Source organism: Ambystoma mexicanum, chromosome 5p (assembly GCF_040938575.1).
Source record: "Ambystoma mexicanum isolate Mex_15411 chromosome 5p, UKY_AmexF1_1, whole genome shotgun sequence".
Classification (NCBI taxonomy): Eukaryota; Metazoa; Chordata; class Amphibia; order Caudata; family Ambystomatidae; genus Ambystoma; species Ambystoma mexicanum.
In genome coordinates, this window is record NC_090930.1 from 1,212,339,635 (window position 1) to 1,212,356,837 (window position 17,203).

Sequence of the window (17,203 nt, forward strand, 5' to 3'; positions counted from 1 at the left end):
AGGAAATGTTCGATGAAATCTTTTGATTAGACGAGGCGCGTGGACATATTCTGCAGGTTCCCAGGATCTTTCTTGGGGACCATAGCCTTTCGAGTCAATCAGGTAAAATAGTTTAGATTTGGAGATCTTGGAATCCAGGATGCTTTTGACTTCAAACTCGAGTTCTCCATCAACTAGAATAGGTTTTGGAGATGTAGTTAGTCGGGTTTGAGGTTGCACGGGTTTTAATAGAGAGACGTGGAAGACCCATCTTCATGTGAGGGGGCAAGTCCAACTTGACCGCTACTGGATTTACTATGGTAGTGATGGAATAGGGACCAAGGTATCTTGGGTTGAATGTGCGTGGTCCTTTTAGAGGTAGATATTTGGTGGATAACCAGACTTGATCTCCTACTTGATATTGGGGGGCTTCCTTCCGATGTTGGTCTGCTCCTTTCTTGTATTGTTCCTTAGCCCTTTGAAGGTGAGAAACGGCTTCCTTAAAGGCTTGGGTGATTGTAGAATGCAGGTGGTCTACTGCTGGTGTTCCAAGATCTTGGAGTGGATCCAACTCCGAGGTTCGAGGGTGACTACCGTATAAAAGAAAAAACGGGGTCTTCCCAGTTCCCGAGTGGACAGAGTTATTGTAGGCATATTCGGCTATCCAAAGGATATCTTTCCAAGTTTTTTCAGTTTGTTGTAGCATGCAGTGCAAATACTGTTCCAGAGTTTGATTGGTCCTCTCGGTTTGTCCGTCGGTTTGAGGGTGGTGGCTGGTCGAAAGTCTCACCTCAATTTGAGCCGACCGACAGCAACTTCACCAAAAATGAGAAATAAATTGACTACCTCGATCCGAAATTAGAACTGAAGGAAAACCGTGCAGTCGGACGATGTTTTCGAGAAATTCTCGGGCCAGAGTTGCTGCTGTTGGTAAGCCTTTGAGTGGAATGAAATGCGCCATCTTGGAGAATAGGTCCACGATTACTAGGATCGTATTGTATCCGGAGCATGGAGGTAGATCGTTGATGAAGTCCATAGAAAGCGTATGCCAAGGGCGAGGCGGGATGTCAATAGGGCGTAAGAGGCTGGCTGGTTTTTCCTTTTGACTCTTGTTTTGGGCGCATACTCCACAGGACATTATAAAGTCTCTGATATCTTTTTTCCAAGACGGCCACCAGAAGTAGCACTTGATCTTTTCCGAGGTCTTGGTCATACCGGGATGTCCATCCATTAAAGAATCGTGATAACAAGAGATTACCTTTTTCTGTAAATCTCTGCTGGGCAGGTATAACCGTTCTTGGAAATATAATAGGTTGTCCTTCACCGTAAAGTCCTTTCCCTGCAGATGCCAATTCTGTATATCTGCTGGAGTTACCAGTAGCCTGCTTTATCGTTAACTTCTTCTATGGATTGTGTGGCGATTAAACCTAGAATTCTTTGTTCGGGAATGATAGGTACAGGTTTAGGATTGATCAAATGTTCTTCCACTCCCATCCGAGAAAGGGCATCAGCTTTACCATTTTTTGTACCAGGTCGATAGGTAATTATGAAGTCAAACTCGGCAAAGAATAGTGCCCAACGGAGTTGCCTAGAGGATTGAGCTTTTGCGGTTTTCAAATATTGCAGGTTTCGGTGATCTGTAATCACAGTAACGGTGTGTCGGGCCCCCAGAAGATAATGCCACCAAGCCTTAAAGGCGGACTTGATAGCTAGAAGTTCCTTATCAGTAATGGTGTAATTGATTTCAGGAGGCGAGAATTTGCGGGACCAAAATGCCACGGGATGCAACTGATTGGTTACTGGGTCCTTTTGTGATAGAACTGCCCCCATGGCAAGGCTCGAAGCATCAGTTTCAACGATGTAGGGGAGTTCTGGGCGAGGATGTTTTAAGATCAGTGCAGAGATAAATCTAGTCTTCAAATTCTGGAAAGCTTGTTCCGCCTCGGTAGACCATTCAAAACGTTTGTTTTTCTTTAACAAGGCGGTGATGGGCTGGACTATTCGAGAGAATTCGGGGATAAACCTGCGGTAAAAGTTAGCGAAGCCTAACATGCTTTGAACACCTTTTACGGAGGATGGCGATGGCCATTTGAGAATTGCATCGACCTTCTTTGAATCCATACACACTCCGCTAGGTGATAATATGAATCCCAAGAATTCAACTTCAGTCACGTTGAAAACACATTTTTCCGACTTAGCGAAAAGTTTGTGTTGACGCAATCTCTCGAGGACCATTTTCATGTGTTTCCGATGTTCAGTTTCCGACGAAGAATAAACGAGGATGTTGTCAATGTAAACAACAACACACACATCTATGAGCTCCCTGAGGACATTGTTCATAAAATATTGAAAGGCGGCCGGGGCATTGCAAAGTCCGAAGGGCATGACCTGATATTCAAATAGCCCATACTTGGTGCGGAAGGCCGTCTTCCATTCATCGCCCTCTTTTACTCGTACCAAGTGGTAGGCTCCTCTAAGATCCAGCTTTGTATATATGCATGCTTTTCTGACTTGGTCCAGGAGTTCAGGGATCAAAGGTAACGGATATCTATTCTTAACGGTGATCTGGTTCAGGGCGCGATAATCTATACAAGTTCTAAGGTCCCCTTCTTTTTTTGGAACGAAGAACAAAGCTGAGGAAGCAGGGGACTTGGAAGGACGAATAAACCCACTTGCTAGGTATTGATCCAGGTATTGTCGGAGGTGAAGATTCTCAGGCTCGGTGAGGGCATAAATTCTACTACAAGGAGGAGTAGATCCAGGTATCAGGTCTATCTGGCAGTCATAAGACCTATGAGGGGGTAGAGAGTTAGCCTGATCCTTCCGGAAAACATCTTGGAATTCTAGGTATTCAGGAGGTAACTGGGGAGCCTCCGAGGAAATTGCTGCCAGTGCAACACCAGGTCGAGGGTGACAAGTAGAGACACATTCTGGAAACTGAACCGTTCTTGCTCGCCAATCGATCTGAGGATTGTGCTTCTCTAACCAAGGAATTCCTAGAATAATCTGGAACTGAGGGGCCTTGATCACATCGAACACGATCTTCTCATGGTGTCCATCTTGACTTACTTACGTCACTTCTTGGGTGGTATGCGTTACTGGTCCGGAGGCTATCTCCGTACCATCCACTGTAGTAATGACGTCCTTTACAGCCTTTGGACAAAGAGTCAGATTCATCCTCAAAACCATTTCATGATCCACATAATTGCCGATGGCACCGCTGTCGACGTAAGCTTCAATCGCATGTAATCGATCCGGATGTTCAGGGCTAATGAGGACCATAGGTATCACGAAATGCGAGGTCACGGACTGGTTTTAACGCTCGGCAAGAGGACCTCTATTCTTGTCGGGCGAGGTCGTTTCCCTGCTCAGAGTTTGTGACCCTGGTAACTGCAGCTCCTACTGCCTTCTTGGCTGGTTTCACCGGACAGTCTCGAAGAAAGTGCCCCGAGTTTCCGCAATAGAGGCATAATTGCAGCTGTTTTCTCCTTTCCCGCTCCTTTTGTGTTAGTGGTCCTTTCAGGCCCCCTATTTGCATGGGTTCCCCGGAGTCTACTCCTTTGGTAGGAGTTGGTGGTTTGGAAAATACTCGAGCATCAAACTTGGAACGATCGGCCTTACTGTTCTGCAGTCTGTGGTCAATTTGAACGACTAAGTCAATATAGTCCGAACAGTCTTGCGGGGGATTCACTACTTGGGCTAACACATCTTTGAGCTCTCCACGTAGACCTCTATAAAACAGCGTAATCCTTTTGTCCTCAGGCCATCGAGTTTCCACTATCAGTCTGTTGAAAGACGCAATATAAGCCAAAAGGTCTTCATTACCCTGTCGCAATGAAAGGAGCTCATTGTCCAAGGCCTGCCCCTGTGAATGTCTTGCAAACAGTTTTTCCATACTGAGCTGAAAAGCTTGAAAATCATGGAGAACCGGATCATCTTGATTAACTAGAGGGATCGACCAGTCTGCCGCATTGCCACTAAGGTACGAAAGCACGAAAGCTACCTTAGCTTGATCAGTTGGAAAGGCTGCTGGCCGGCATAAGAAGTGCAACCGGCACTGATTAATAAATACTGCAAACCTCTTTGGGTCAGCAGAAAATCGTTCGGGCGGAGCCGGAGGTACATTTCCAGGTAGGTTGATCTGCACTGGGTTCGTAGAGGATGTTGAAGGAAGATTTGCCCCTGATACGGGTAACGGCGTTTGTCCGGCTTGTGACTGTAGCAATTGTCTAGCGAGATCGTCTGTTCGCTCCTTGGAAATAATCAGTTCCCTTCTTAGAGCATTCGTTTCCTGACGGGCTGCATGCACTTCTGCTCTAAGTTCCCCAAGTAACTGGGCTAGCTGGTCGGTATCCGAGGTTTCCATAGCGCCTGGGTGGGAGTTTTGCGGTAGGCTTTGCGTTCTGTAACGCTCACCTGATTCCCGCAGAGGCGCCGGTCTTGACTGGGTGAATGCCGTATCTTCAAAGGTGATGTGTAACACACGGTTGGCTCTTTGGGCTGGACCTCTGTGCACTGTATATCTGACTCGAAGAGTAAGATGTCTGCAGATAGAAAATATGGGATTAATGAACTGGGGTTATTGGGTGCCTCTCTCCTCTTCCCTTTCTCTTCTCCTGTAGAACCCCAAAGGTTAACGCCCTCACCTTAGGTAATTGAACGCCGAGCTCTCCATCTGCCTCGGGGCAGGGTGCCGTAACCAGTTTCTTCACTGGATAAGGGTGCAGGCCTCTTGACCTCAGAGGACTGTTGTCCGTCGTTAACTGCACGAACGGTAAGTTCTGGGCACTTCAAATGTCTTAAAAGTCTTTTGTAATGATATCTCTTGTTTTGCAGGGTTCCGGCGATGGCGGATGGCGGGCTGATGAGAGTTGAGGATCGAACCCGCGTGAGGAATAGAAGCGCCTGGAAGCACGTAAGTAAGCGCTTGTAGCCTGCTTCACGATGCGCACTAACTGTCCCTTTTATCGTGCAGGTAAAGTTCGGAGCTTTAGAGAAGCTGAAGGGTGTTGGAATACCCACTGGATTCGGCGTGGGAAGGAGTAATGGCACGTGAGTAATAAAGTTGCCCAATGTCTTTAAACGCACCTTCTTTTGTCTTTCAGATGCGGGATGCAGCGCCGAAGGCCTCCGGAGCGTGCGAAGAACTGGTAAGCTTTTGTCTTTCAGATGCCGGAATGCAGCACGAGGCGTTGGTGACAGCCGATGGACCAGGTAAGAGATGCGCTGCCACTGAAGACCGTAGTGCTAACCTGTTCTTTCTTTGTCTTTACAGGTGCTGCTGAAGACTGGATTCCAGGATGGTAAGCCTTTGTTCCCTTAGGCCCAGGATCAGAAGCAGAAGACACGATGAGCGTTCTGCTGCAGAGAATGCAGAATAACGCAAAGCAAGATTCATCCATCGGGTGTGGTTTAAATAGCTTCCTGTAGTGCTAAGGTATCTCCTTCCACAGCCACGCCTAGGTAAGAAAAGAGTTCCTGCTTTCCAGAAGAGTTCCAGTGTTCTGAACCTAGGGAGTGGCTCCTGCCCCACCCAACAGGAAAAGTAGTCCCAAACAGAAGAGGATCAGGGGTTCAACTGGCAGGTAAGTAAGCAGCATGGTCTGCTGCAGGTAAGTCCACCCAAGCATTATGAGCCCGGCGCTTCCAGCGCTGGGACTGGGCATCTTTATGAGCCTGGTGCCACTGGCGCCAGGACAGGGTCCAAAAGGTCCCAATTGGGACTGGCTGGCACTCGGAACCGGGGTTATGGGTCTGCTTCCAAGGGAGTCGGGCAAGTCCTGATCTTTTGGAAGCAGAGATCATGACAGTATGACTTCTAATTATATGGCCACTTAAGCAGTTCAATGTATTGTGCTTAATTAATTCTCATAGATCCATTACTTGTAGATTATAGTCTGTCATTCAACAAAGTCCTTTTTAATCGTGGGATTGTGGTTAACAACTTCTTTTATTTATTTCACAACGTTCCTTTTTTATGCGTGGGATCTGATTGACACTGGTGACATTGCGTTGAATGCAGCCTTAATGTTCGTACGACGGCCAGTTGCTCCGGTACTCAATAGTATGCCTCGTACGTGTATTATTTACACGCTTGTCATGGTGACTTGGGGATGCAGTCACAAGATGGCGGCATGTACAGCACGTTCCCCAAGGTGCTTTACTCTAAACACAGAGCACCGTTGCCGCACGCAGCTTGCGCATTATTTGTAAGATGCTGCGCCACCAATTGTTCGTCCATTAAGGTATTTTATAACCCTTTCTTCACTATTCCTCCCTGTCACACTTAAAGTGCCGTCTTGCTCGCACAACGCAACGCTCACACCTCCGTATTTGGCCTCTTTCTGCCCACGGTCGTGTCACTACTTAAGATGCATTCGGTCACAGCCAGGGACTCCCTCATAAAAGCAAACCGCTCCTCGTCGCCAATTTGTAGTGAATGATAGGCTCGCCGACACCAAGGATCATCACATATAACTCTGTTTATTCATAATAAGGGAGTCCCCAGGAGGGCGGACTTCTCACTCAACTGCGCTTCGTGTATGATTCTGGAATGGGCATTCCAGAATCATACACGATTACACGTGCAATATAATATAGAACTATATACAATATGAGACCATATTACATTATAACAGATGCCTTCACTGCATGTGTGACCGGATTGATCACTAGTCATATTACACGAAATAAAGACTTCATTTTCTATTGTTTGCAGGATTGGTATGACAAATGGACCAACATGGGGACAGAAAAAGCTAATTTTATGAAGATGATCTACGCCCACAGTCTGAAGTACACCAGGACAAGTGAAAAGGAAGAGAAGGTCATTGTGGGGCCATCTGGCTTTGTGTCCTGCGATTCCTACGCCATGGCTGCTGCCATAGATGGGAGCACTGTGACTTCATGCATTGAGTGTGCCGTAACCGTAGAACTTTCTGGAAAGTTTACACGTGGAATGATGGTGCTGGATCTGATTGACGACCTTGAGAAGAAACACAAAGCTTTTGTAATCAATGGATGTGATTTGGAGAAGTTCAAGACACTCATGGAAGAATCTGTGAAGTGACCTGTTGCATTGGGTCAAATCAGATGCGGTCAATTCATTGATATGGTTTTTATTTAGTGGAAGTGTTTGGCACACAGATGTCCATACCATAAAAATCGTGTTTATCATTTGGAAGACGTTACTCAGTATTGACCAAGAATTAAGGTGTAAGTTTCAGCAAGGATTTGTTGTAGAATGAATAGTGCCTATGACGTTGGGATTTAATATGATATGTTCAATGTAAATTGGCGAAATTGCCGTTACAATTGTATTTTAGCAAAATGAAACGTGGTACCAGATGTAGCCTACAGGTACTTTATTTTGAACCATAGAGAACATGTTTCTTAGCCCTGCAGAACAGACATTTATTTCAAAAAGGGCTGGCCTTGAAGCTACTCCCCTCAGCTATTCACAGCAATCGGGCCAGCTAGTCATCAAACATTTTTAAAAAACATGTTATTTTAGGTCGGCTCGTAGCAGCTAATTCTACCAATCCGGGTTTACCATAAAGGATTTGAAGGGCTCTTTCAATAACAGTTTAAGATCTTGAAAAGGCAAGGAAAAGAGGTACTAAATACAACAATTGCCTTGCCAATAGGCACATGTGCAAGAAAATGTTGTTGCCATGTTAGCGCAGTTTTTTAATTTTTTTTTACAAAACTATGAGTTTTGATATCTTTTATTGGACTAACTGAAACCTTTTTGCTGCAATTGAAAAAGCATTCGTTTTCGAAAGTCTCAAAGACTTTCTTTATCAGATGTTAACAGGCAGAAGTGGGGTACATGAAAGGAACGGCCTTGCTGTCAGGAATACCACAAAATGAATGAAGATGTGAATTATCAATCTATCTGTCTCAATGTCTATCTATCTTTCTATATATTCAGTGAAAAGCTTTGCTAAAGGAACGTTATGGTTAATGTGCACCAATAAAAACATGTAAAATTCAGTTTGAACACTTTGTTAAAGTGTTGTTATGGTTAAGTTACTCCAATAAAAACCCTCGAAATTCAATAAAAAAAAATCTTTGTGAAAGGCATGTTATGGTTAGGTTTCTCTAATAAAAACCTTTGCAATTCAGAGAAAAAACTTGTTATGGTTGCAGCGCAAAAATCGACAAACCAAAGAAATGTGCCAGTTATGGTGAGTTATGCCTTAACTCCACCCTCACCATGCACTGCTCAGTCTAACACCAGGACATCAAAGATGACATCACAAATGGCATAATCGTTGACATTCTTTCACACAATACGCTTCAATGCATTACACAGGCCATCTCAAGGCGCAGTTGTTGCAAGGTCAGTGACATTTCTGTCAGTGAAATGTTGGGTAAAACATCTTGTACCACATATGGTGTATTTCTGTCATGAATATCGCACCACGGAGCAGGTTAAGGCCTAATGAATGCACGGAAATGGCAACATCGGCTTGCCTTGCGTTCTGAATGCAAACACAAGCATCCAAGCAAGCAGTGGAAGCAGCTCCCACATCAAGGGTATCAGGTAATAATATCCCCATATATATGGTCGCCGTAAATAATATCACCGGGAAAATGTCGTGGCAATATTATTTGGGTGACCATGTATATGGGGACAGGGGCAAAAAAAAAAAGTTTGGGGTTTGCGGGGGTGTGCCCCGCATGTTCCATGCAATAATGTTGCCACAAAAAAACGGCCATTTTTCGGCGATATGTTTGCATGGCGAGATTTTTGTGGCTACATTATTACATGGAACCACATCAAGGAGCAAAAGTCCCAGGGAGGAAACTTCTTGAGCAGATGAAGCTAGAATTTTGATGCCTCGGCAGTGATCTTAGTCTTTCCCAGAGGCTGGAGAACTTTTGTGTACTGCTAGGGAAAAAGGACAAACATATAAAGGATAGCCGAATTATAAGTAGTATGAAGGAGGAGAGGGGAGGGTACACAAAGAATGGGGCAGGGTCATGAATGCCAAAGCAACGTTACACTTAAAGAGAAACATAGTTAAATAAAGGGATGGTATTTAGAATTATTGCAAGCAGTTCAAGCCTGTGTCTGCATTAAGGGACACGATATCATCCAGTGTAATCCAAACATTCAGTGGACTACCTTGGCAAGGTAGACAGCCTAAGCAGAACGTTTTACTTAACAAGAGGTTTGGGTCTTGGCTGTTGAAGGCCATTGAGGGAGCTCTTTGAGGCAGTGTTACAAACTCTCTGAAGTTATGTGAGGATCGATTCCATCTTTGTGCTGCTGCCCGAGATAATGCTAAACAAATTTCAGATGAGGACCGAGGTGGTGCCAAGCAGTCTACTAGGTGGCATATTCCTGAGAACAAAGGCAGAGGTCTTGGGATGCCAAAACATGAACCAAGATTTAAGACGTGAGCCTCCCCCAGAACGATGCTCACTCCATTTGAACTACCTTATGTGTAGGGAAATGGGCCCTAAAACCTTTGTGAACTGGATTGATTAGTGGGACACTAAGTGCACTCTTGGGGAAGGGGGAATTGATAAAGAGGAAAACAGAGAACGACAGGATTTACATCTTGTGCTAGAGAGTGCTACGAAATGATGCCCATACAGTGGGTAGGGCATGATCGGTGCGCCAATGTGTCTGTGATGAGAAATGGGCTGCTTTGTCCGCAAGGACCAGGCTGAACTCGAAGAGTCCCACTGAGTTCATACTATAATCAGGTGCATGTCACATGGCTAGGATAAAAGGTAGGGTGGTGCCAGTTGATGTTAACCAATTGCCTTACAGCATCCCATGATGGACACAGACGTTGCTCACATGTGACGAAGTTAAGTGTACTAACAGCTGAACCAATTGAAGAAGGGGCTATATGTAATCATTAGCATGTAAATAGGTGGCATCCAATGAAGGTAGGGGATTAATACTGTATGTTGGTTACATCATGAGTGACAATTTGTGTGTTTGAAACCTGAATCTTGCACGAAAGACGTCAGAGGGCTCTGTGGCAGTGATTTCATAATACCCTGTCGTCGTTTCCATTTTGTATACAAAAGAAAACTTTTCTTTCTCAAAAGCGGATGCACCAAGTCTTTTTCACTAGCGGTTTGTATTTTTCGTTCTAGGTGAAAAGATCTTTTCACAAAAAGTTTAATTTAGAAAGACTGCTCCGTGACCGGATGGAGCGGTCTTTGTAAATCAAACTGTCACACTCCTGCCGCACATGAGTGCACGCAGGGGCTGACAGGCTCAGTGGGACACAGAAGGCCAGGACGAGGCGAACGGGTGAGTGTGTGAGCGTGTGTGTTGGTGTTTGTGTTGTGTGTCTGGCTGTGTTTTGCTTTGGGAAATCTCTTGGGGGTCTTGGGTGGGAAGGGAGGGGGCGGGGGATGAGGGATGGGAGGGAGGGGGTCAAAACACCCGATTTAAAGGAAATCCTGCGGGAGAGGGTGGGGATGGCTGTGTTTTGCTTTGGGGGAGTCTCGGGTGGGGGAGGCAAAGGGCGGTCTTTGGTGGGGACGGAGGTGGCGGGGATGAGAGATGGGAGTTCAGGGGGCAAAACACCTGATTTAAAGGCAATTGTCGTAATGTGCACGGGCTCGTGCAGGGGCACTCGTGGAATGTTATGATTGTTCGGAGAGAACATTCCACGGTGGCCGTTGGCTGGAGGAGGCTGGGTAGCAGGCTGGGAAGTTTAATGTTGTGGCAGACTGTTTGTCCCGTTTGCCTATGGTGGAAGAGGGCAGTCAGACAGTTTTAATGAAAGAGGAAGACTGGCAGGAATGTCAGGTTGCTTGTGTGACGTCTGCGGTGGGGAAATCGTTGTGGGATCAGGAGTCTGAGGCTGATCTTGAGTTAAGGTGGATTAAGGAAGGTCTAGTGAAAGGTTGGCACACGGTTAAGGACAGGCCTGAAGGGAAAGGTTATGCCCAAGTTTTACATGAATTGGCCGAGGGTCCATGGGGTGTGTCTAGGGGAAGTAGGTTAGCAGGCTGGTGGGGTCTTGTAAATAAATACTTATAATACACTTACTTGTGTACGGTGAGATTATATCAGCAATCCTGTGGGAGTGGCTGGGGGTACTGGGTGCAGGGAGGAACAATCGGGGGTGCAAACCCCGAATATTTTAAAAAATAAAAACTCATTGTAAAGCGCTCAAGCGAAAAAGACCTTTACAATGCCGGTTTTACGATCAAAAGAAAATTGGTGATTGTAAATCGGTCTTTTTCACTTGCGAGCTTAAAAAAGAGGTCATTTCACATAGAGCTGTATTTTCTTGGTCTGATCATTGGGAGTTGCCCCACACCAGATACACCCACCCCCGGCCCCACACCAGATACCCCCCGCAGCACAGGTAGGACACTCCTATTTAGAATGAGCAGGCAGGCACGATTCACAGAACGCTTAGTAGGTTCATAAACGTGATTCATAGTTATGTGTATTGGGCATTATTTTGGAAATAGATGTTGTGACATCACACTCCTGTTGCCTGCGGCATTTTTGTCGCGTGAATATTGAATTAAAAGGGCTGGCGCCTTCTACGGGTGGGAGCCATACCATGAAAGAATACAGTCTGCCTGTGCTTTGGAATCTTTTTTTCAATGGTCCAGTCATGGGCCAGGCCACATCAGTAGACCTCCTTTGATGAAGCCAAAGGCTTAACAGCTGGACTCATTTTTTAGATGGCCCAAGGCTGCAGTGATTAGCATTTCCTTGTGAAATTGAATAGCCACTGAATTGGGAGGCAAGGTGCCTCTACTGGATCAAAGGAAGGCGCAGAAGCTATTCAACATGCTGGGCTCAGAGGAAGGGGCAAGGTGAGCAATGCACCATGCTTTAAGTGGGCAAGTCTCCGGAAAGTGGGACTCGCCGGGGCCCAGCCGGGGCCCCGTCCCACACAACATTGGCGGGATGCATTATCCCGCCGCGGCCGCAGCCGCGACGGGAGATGCGCCCGTCATTATGTTGGCCAAGCTGACAGAAGTGCCAGTCAGCCACAGCGACGCTGAGGCTGGCGGCACTTCTGTCAGTTAGTGTAACTCCCTCTGATGACCCCTCATCAGGGTCATCAGAGGAAATTACTGTCCCTTTGTTTTCCCTCCCCAGGTCACTGACCCCCGCGGGCTCCGTGATCTAATATGCAGATTAAATCACGGAGCCCGCGGGTTCGCAGAGGGTGAAAGACGCCTCGGGCTCAGTGATCTATGTGCTCTGAGCAGATAGATCACAGAGCCCGAGGTGCCTTTCTCCGTCGGCAAAGCTTTATAAAAGATGCCTTGAACTGTGTACGTTTCAAGGCATCTTTTATAAAGGTAGAAATATTTCTATGTTTATAAAAGACGGCTTGAAACATGCACAATTCAAGGCATCTTTTATAAAGCTTTGTCGACGGACAAAGCCACCTAGCGGTTTGTTTTGTCCGTCATCAACGCTTTATAAAAGATGCCTTGAATTGTTTACGTGTCAAGCCATCTTTTAGAAACATAGAAACATGTTACAAATATCTATGTTTATAAAAGGTGGCTTGAAAAGTACACAAACCATAGTAAGGTAAGCACACAAGTGTGCGTAACTTACTATGGTTTATTTTATTTTAAAATGTTTTTATTGGCATTTTGTAATTATCATTACATCTTCGTCAAACTCCCTCCCCCTCAGATTCCTTGTGCCATTTTACAACTTTAAAACATATTCAACTGGTTCTCAAAAAACAACAACCACAAACTTGAACAAAACAGTTTTTGAAAAAGCTTGAATTGTCTTCATGTTGGACGAGTGTGACGATTACATTATCTTGAATCCCCTTGATGGCCTGTCCATGTCCATTCGGTGGGGAGGCGGGTGGGGTAGAGTATCCGACCTATCAAGTGGCGTCTCCTACTTTACTGCAATATGAGCTTCGCAGTCCGTGCAACCTTGCACCACTCGTCCCGCCTGTTGGTTCACTGGGGCATGTCATCGGAGGGTAGGAACATATCTCTCACCACAGCCTTCCATGCATCAAAATTGGCATTAGTACCACCCTCGTCCCTGGCGATCCCCATCCACCATGCTTCTGTTTCTGCGGAAGTCCATCGCTCCATTTCCCTCTTCCATCTCGTGTATTGTGGGCCTTTTTTTGACTTCCACGACATCGCTATCTCTCTCTTTGCCAGTATGCATGCCATGTCCATCACCCGTACGATGTGCTTTGATTTGCTCAACCTGGGATACATGCCCAGCAGGCATTCCTTCATCGTCCACTCATAACTAGTTACTCCGCCCTTCTTGCATGTCTGTTTGATGTTGGCCCATAGGATGCCTACCTTTGCACACCCCCAGAACATGTGTATCAGGCCTGCTTCATCATTAGAACACCATGGGCAGTGCGCCTCCGCAAGTCGTTTGAAGCTTGCCACCCTTTTCGGAGTCATATATGTTCTATATAGGACGTTTATTTGAATCAGCCTGAACCTGGCATTCCTGGACACTGCCTTTGGGTATTGCAGTGCCTTTCCCCAGTCGTTGTCTGAGATCTCCCCTCCGGTGTCCAATTCCCATTTGGCCCTCAGTACGGCCCCGCGGGGGTTGGGCCTGTCGTTCAGCTGCGCGTAGATTCTCGAGACTGGCCTCCACCCGTCACCAAGATTGTACATCTCTGTCTCTAGTGGGGTCGGGGCTGGTTCCTCTGGCCAGTCAGGCCATCTCACCCTCGCCTCGTGCTTAATTTTCTGGTACCATAGAAATTGCCCCATAGGTAGGCCCTCTGTCTCATGCAGTGATTCCAGCTCCCTGAACTCCCCATCCCCATACATGTCCCCCCAAGCGCATATACCTAGGCCCTCCCACTGTCTAATCGTGTTGACATCAGCTGGTGTCATTCTCATGCCTGCCATTAATGGAACTTCCGGGGAGTAGGGATTCCTCAAGTGTGTGATGGCCTTAACTCTCTCCCATACCCGTCTACCCAACACAGCCAGCATCGGGGCTCTGCCTGCCCGATCCCGAGGCGCCCAGATTATTTCCTTAAGGTACATGGGCTTGACGAGATCGCTCAGTAGGCCGGTTTCATTGGTGACCTCATCTGACAGCCATTTGGTGACGTGGCTGAGCTGGGCAGCCAGGTAGTACCTTTCGAAGTCTGGGAGCTGTATGCCCCCTGCGTCATGCGGAAGGGTAAGGATATTCAGTGCCAGCCTGTGACGTGCCTTCCCCCATATGAAGTCTTTGATCTGGGCCTCCAACTGTCGGAAAAAAGGTGGTCTAATGTAGTAACAAATGGTTTGGAAAAAGTATAGGTAACGAGGCAGTATAATCATCTTTACTATTGATGCCCTGCCCATCATTGAGAGTGGTAGCCTCGACCAGAATTTCATTGAGTTATGGAGCCCATGAGATACCGACAGAGTGTTTTGTTCGTGCGTGAGTTCAGGTGTGTGTTTGATCTTGACCCCCAAGTATTTAAACATTTCGGGCTGCCACTGCACCCCAACCTGCGGTAGTTCATCTACTCCTACCCCCCTCAAGCCCGCCAGTGGAAACATGCATGACTTATGTATACTAAAATGTATCCCTGAGTAGCGAGCAAAGTTACGTAGCACCTCCAAAATTGTGGGGGCATTGTATTCTGGGTCTGTCAGGTAAATCAGGACATCGTCTGCATATAATGAGATAATGTGGTGCTCCCTTCCCAACCGTATCCCAGCATCCCAGAATTGCTTCCTTATATAGATTGCGATTGGCTCCAGCCCCAAGATATAGAGCATGGGCGAAAGGGGGCAGCCCTGTCTAGTGCCTCTCTGTATGTTCCATTCCCTGGATACCCATTTGCCCGTCTTTACCCTGGCTGTTGGATCATTGTAGAGTACCTTGACCCAGCGCACAAAACCTTCCCCGAATCCGAACTCCCTTAGCACCTCTACCAGCCACTCCCAGTAGATGGAGTCGATTGCCTTTATGGCATCTAAAGACAACACCGCCATGTGCTCCCGGCTTCCTTCTGTGTGCGCTATAATGTGCTGTAGTCTCCGCAGGTTGGCCGTTGTGTTGCGGCCAGGGACAAAACCATTCTGATCCTCGTGGACCAGATAACCTATCACCTTGGATAATTTCTTGGCCAGGATAGTGGTCAGTATCTTGCTATCGTAATTTAGCATGGCTATCGGCCGATAAGAGTCGCATTCGTCAGTTGGTTTGTGGGGCTTGGGAATCGGGACTATTAGCGTCTCCCTCATGGTCTTGGGTAAGGTTCCCGTCTCGTAGGCTTCTTGGAATACCTCGTGTAGTAGAGGGGTCAGTGTCGTCTCGTAAGCCTTGTAGAACTCCGGGGGGAGTCCGTCCGTTCCTGGGGTGTTGTATGTGGACAGGGATCTAATAGCGTCAGTGATGTCCTCAGGCGTAAGGGGCTCTTCTAATGAGTCCCGCTGTTGGTCAGTCAGCCTGGGGAGTCCTATCTCTTCCAGTGTGTCTTGTATGTCCGTCAGTGGTACTTGGGTGTCATGTGCGTAGAGTGTGGAGTAGAAGTCAGCAAAGGTGGTATTTATTGAGTGCTGGGTTGTTCTCATCACTCCCTCCTTGTCTCTTATCGCGGTCACTGGGTGTTTTGGTTGCTCGCGCCTGCACAGCCAGGCCAGCAGCCTACCTGGTTTGTCCCCATTCATGTGTGCTCTAGTGGTGCGCGTTGCATGATCAAAGTTTGCCAGCCGCCCCCACGCCTGGTGGCACCTCGTCCGAGCCGCCTGCAAAATCTCCTCCTCCCCTCTAGTTCCGGCATTATTAGCTTCTCCCAGCCTTATTTCCTCCTCCCTCTCCTCCAGTTCCCTCTTCAGCATTTTCCTGACTCCCGTAGTCCCAGCAATAACTTCTCCCCTCGTTACCACCTTCAGGGCCTCCCATACTGTGCTCCAGCGGTCCACACTGCCACTATTATTGGTAACGAACTCCTCTAGTTTTTCTCCCAGCTCCTCCTTAAATGTTGGGTCTTTCAGAGCCTCCGTGGGCATTCGCCATAGTGGGATAGGGGGTCTTGGGCCCTTCAGGGCCAAGTGCATAAGCAGGGGGGAGTGGTCCGAAATCGATCTTCCCATGTATTGTATCGATCCCACCTGAGCTAGGTGCGCTCTGTCTATAAACATATAGTCGATTCTCGTGTGGAGGTTGTGTGGGGAGGAGTAAAATGAGTATCCCCTGTCTGAGGGATAGTGTTCCCTCCAGGCATCTGCAAGTTCTAACTGTTCCAACAAGTTGTTTAGCGCCCTTGAGGTCCCACCCGTTCTTTCCAGTGGGGGTTCAGACCTATCTAGGTTCCCATCCCTCACACAGTTGAGATCCCCGCCCCATATGTAGAGGCAGTCTCTGTTTCTCGCCAGTTTCGCCTGCAGCCTAGCGAGGAAGGACGGAATACCGTGGTTCGGGAAGTATGTGTTGACTAGGCAGATTTCCTGTTGCTTCAGCACACCTCACAGTATCAAATATCTCCCCTCCGTGTCAGCTTCAGTCCCCAACACCTGAAAAGGCACCTCAGGGTTAATCCAAGTATACACTCCCCTAGCGTATTTGGAATACGGGGCCCCCTGTCCCTGACCTCCCCAGTGCTCCTGTAGCCTCGATTGGTCCTCCACTGTGAGGTGAGTCTCTTGGAGCATCGCAATGTCTACTTTCTTCCTGCGTAGGTAGGACCTAATCCTGTTCCGGCGTAAGTAGGACCCCAGCCCCCTCACATTCCAAGTTAGAATTCGAAGTTACATTGCCATGCATAGGGCACCCACCCCCGGGGGGCTCAGTTTGGCTCTCGCCCTCTCACCTTTTCTCTTGCAACTCCGGTTCGTCAGCCACCATTCCTTGTTCCTCGTTCCGCATGAAGACTGTAGCATCAATTTTAAACTACTGCGGGAACCATCGCAGCTCAAACAGTTAACTTTGTGAACTAACAGTCCAACGGTCCAATAGGTCGGACTGTGTAACTGCAAACTGCCCCCAGCAGTTGCAATAAACGTGCAGCGCTCGGGGGCTCCCAAGCTTTCTGAGCCTCTCCAGGCTTTCCGGCGTGGGCGTTGTGCGGGACTAAGACCTGCACATGTCTCGTAGGGGTGGGCCATTAACATGTCCGCTTGTGGTTTCGGGCGCTCCTGTCCGATACAGCTATCTTTATGTTGTAACCCCAGGTGCAAGCTAAAAGACTGCCTTGTGCTATAGTGTGGGGTCTGACGCCAGTATTAGTGAGTCCGGTTACTTGATCATTTATTGCTC

General features: G+C 47.4%; 1 protein-coding gene across 1 annotated transcript in view; it reads left to right on the plus strand.

The window, feature by feature from the left end:
• Positions 1–7,981, plus strand: part of LOC138481507 (pyrimidine-specific ribonucleoside hydrolase RihA-like) — a 295,952-nt gene extending 287,971 nt beyond the window's left edge. The window contains exon 6 of the mRNA XM_069613694.1: positions 6,698–7,981. Within this exon, the coding sequence (XP_069469795.1) occupies positions 6,698–7,048 (351 nt within the window). The 3' untranslated portion in view covers positions 7,049–7,981. The remainder of the gene's footprint in view (positions 1–6,697) is intronic.
• Positions 7,982–17,203: the final 9,222 nt, after the last annotated feature.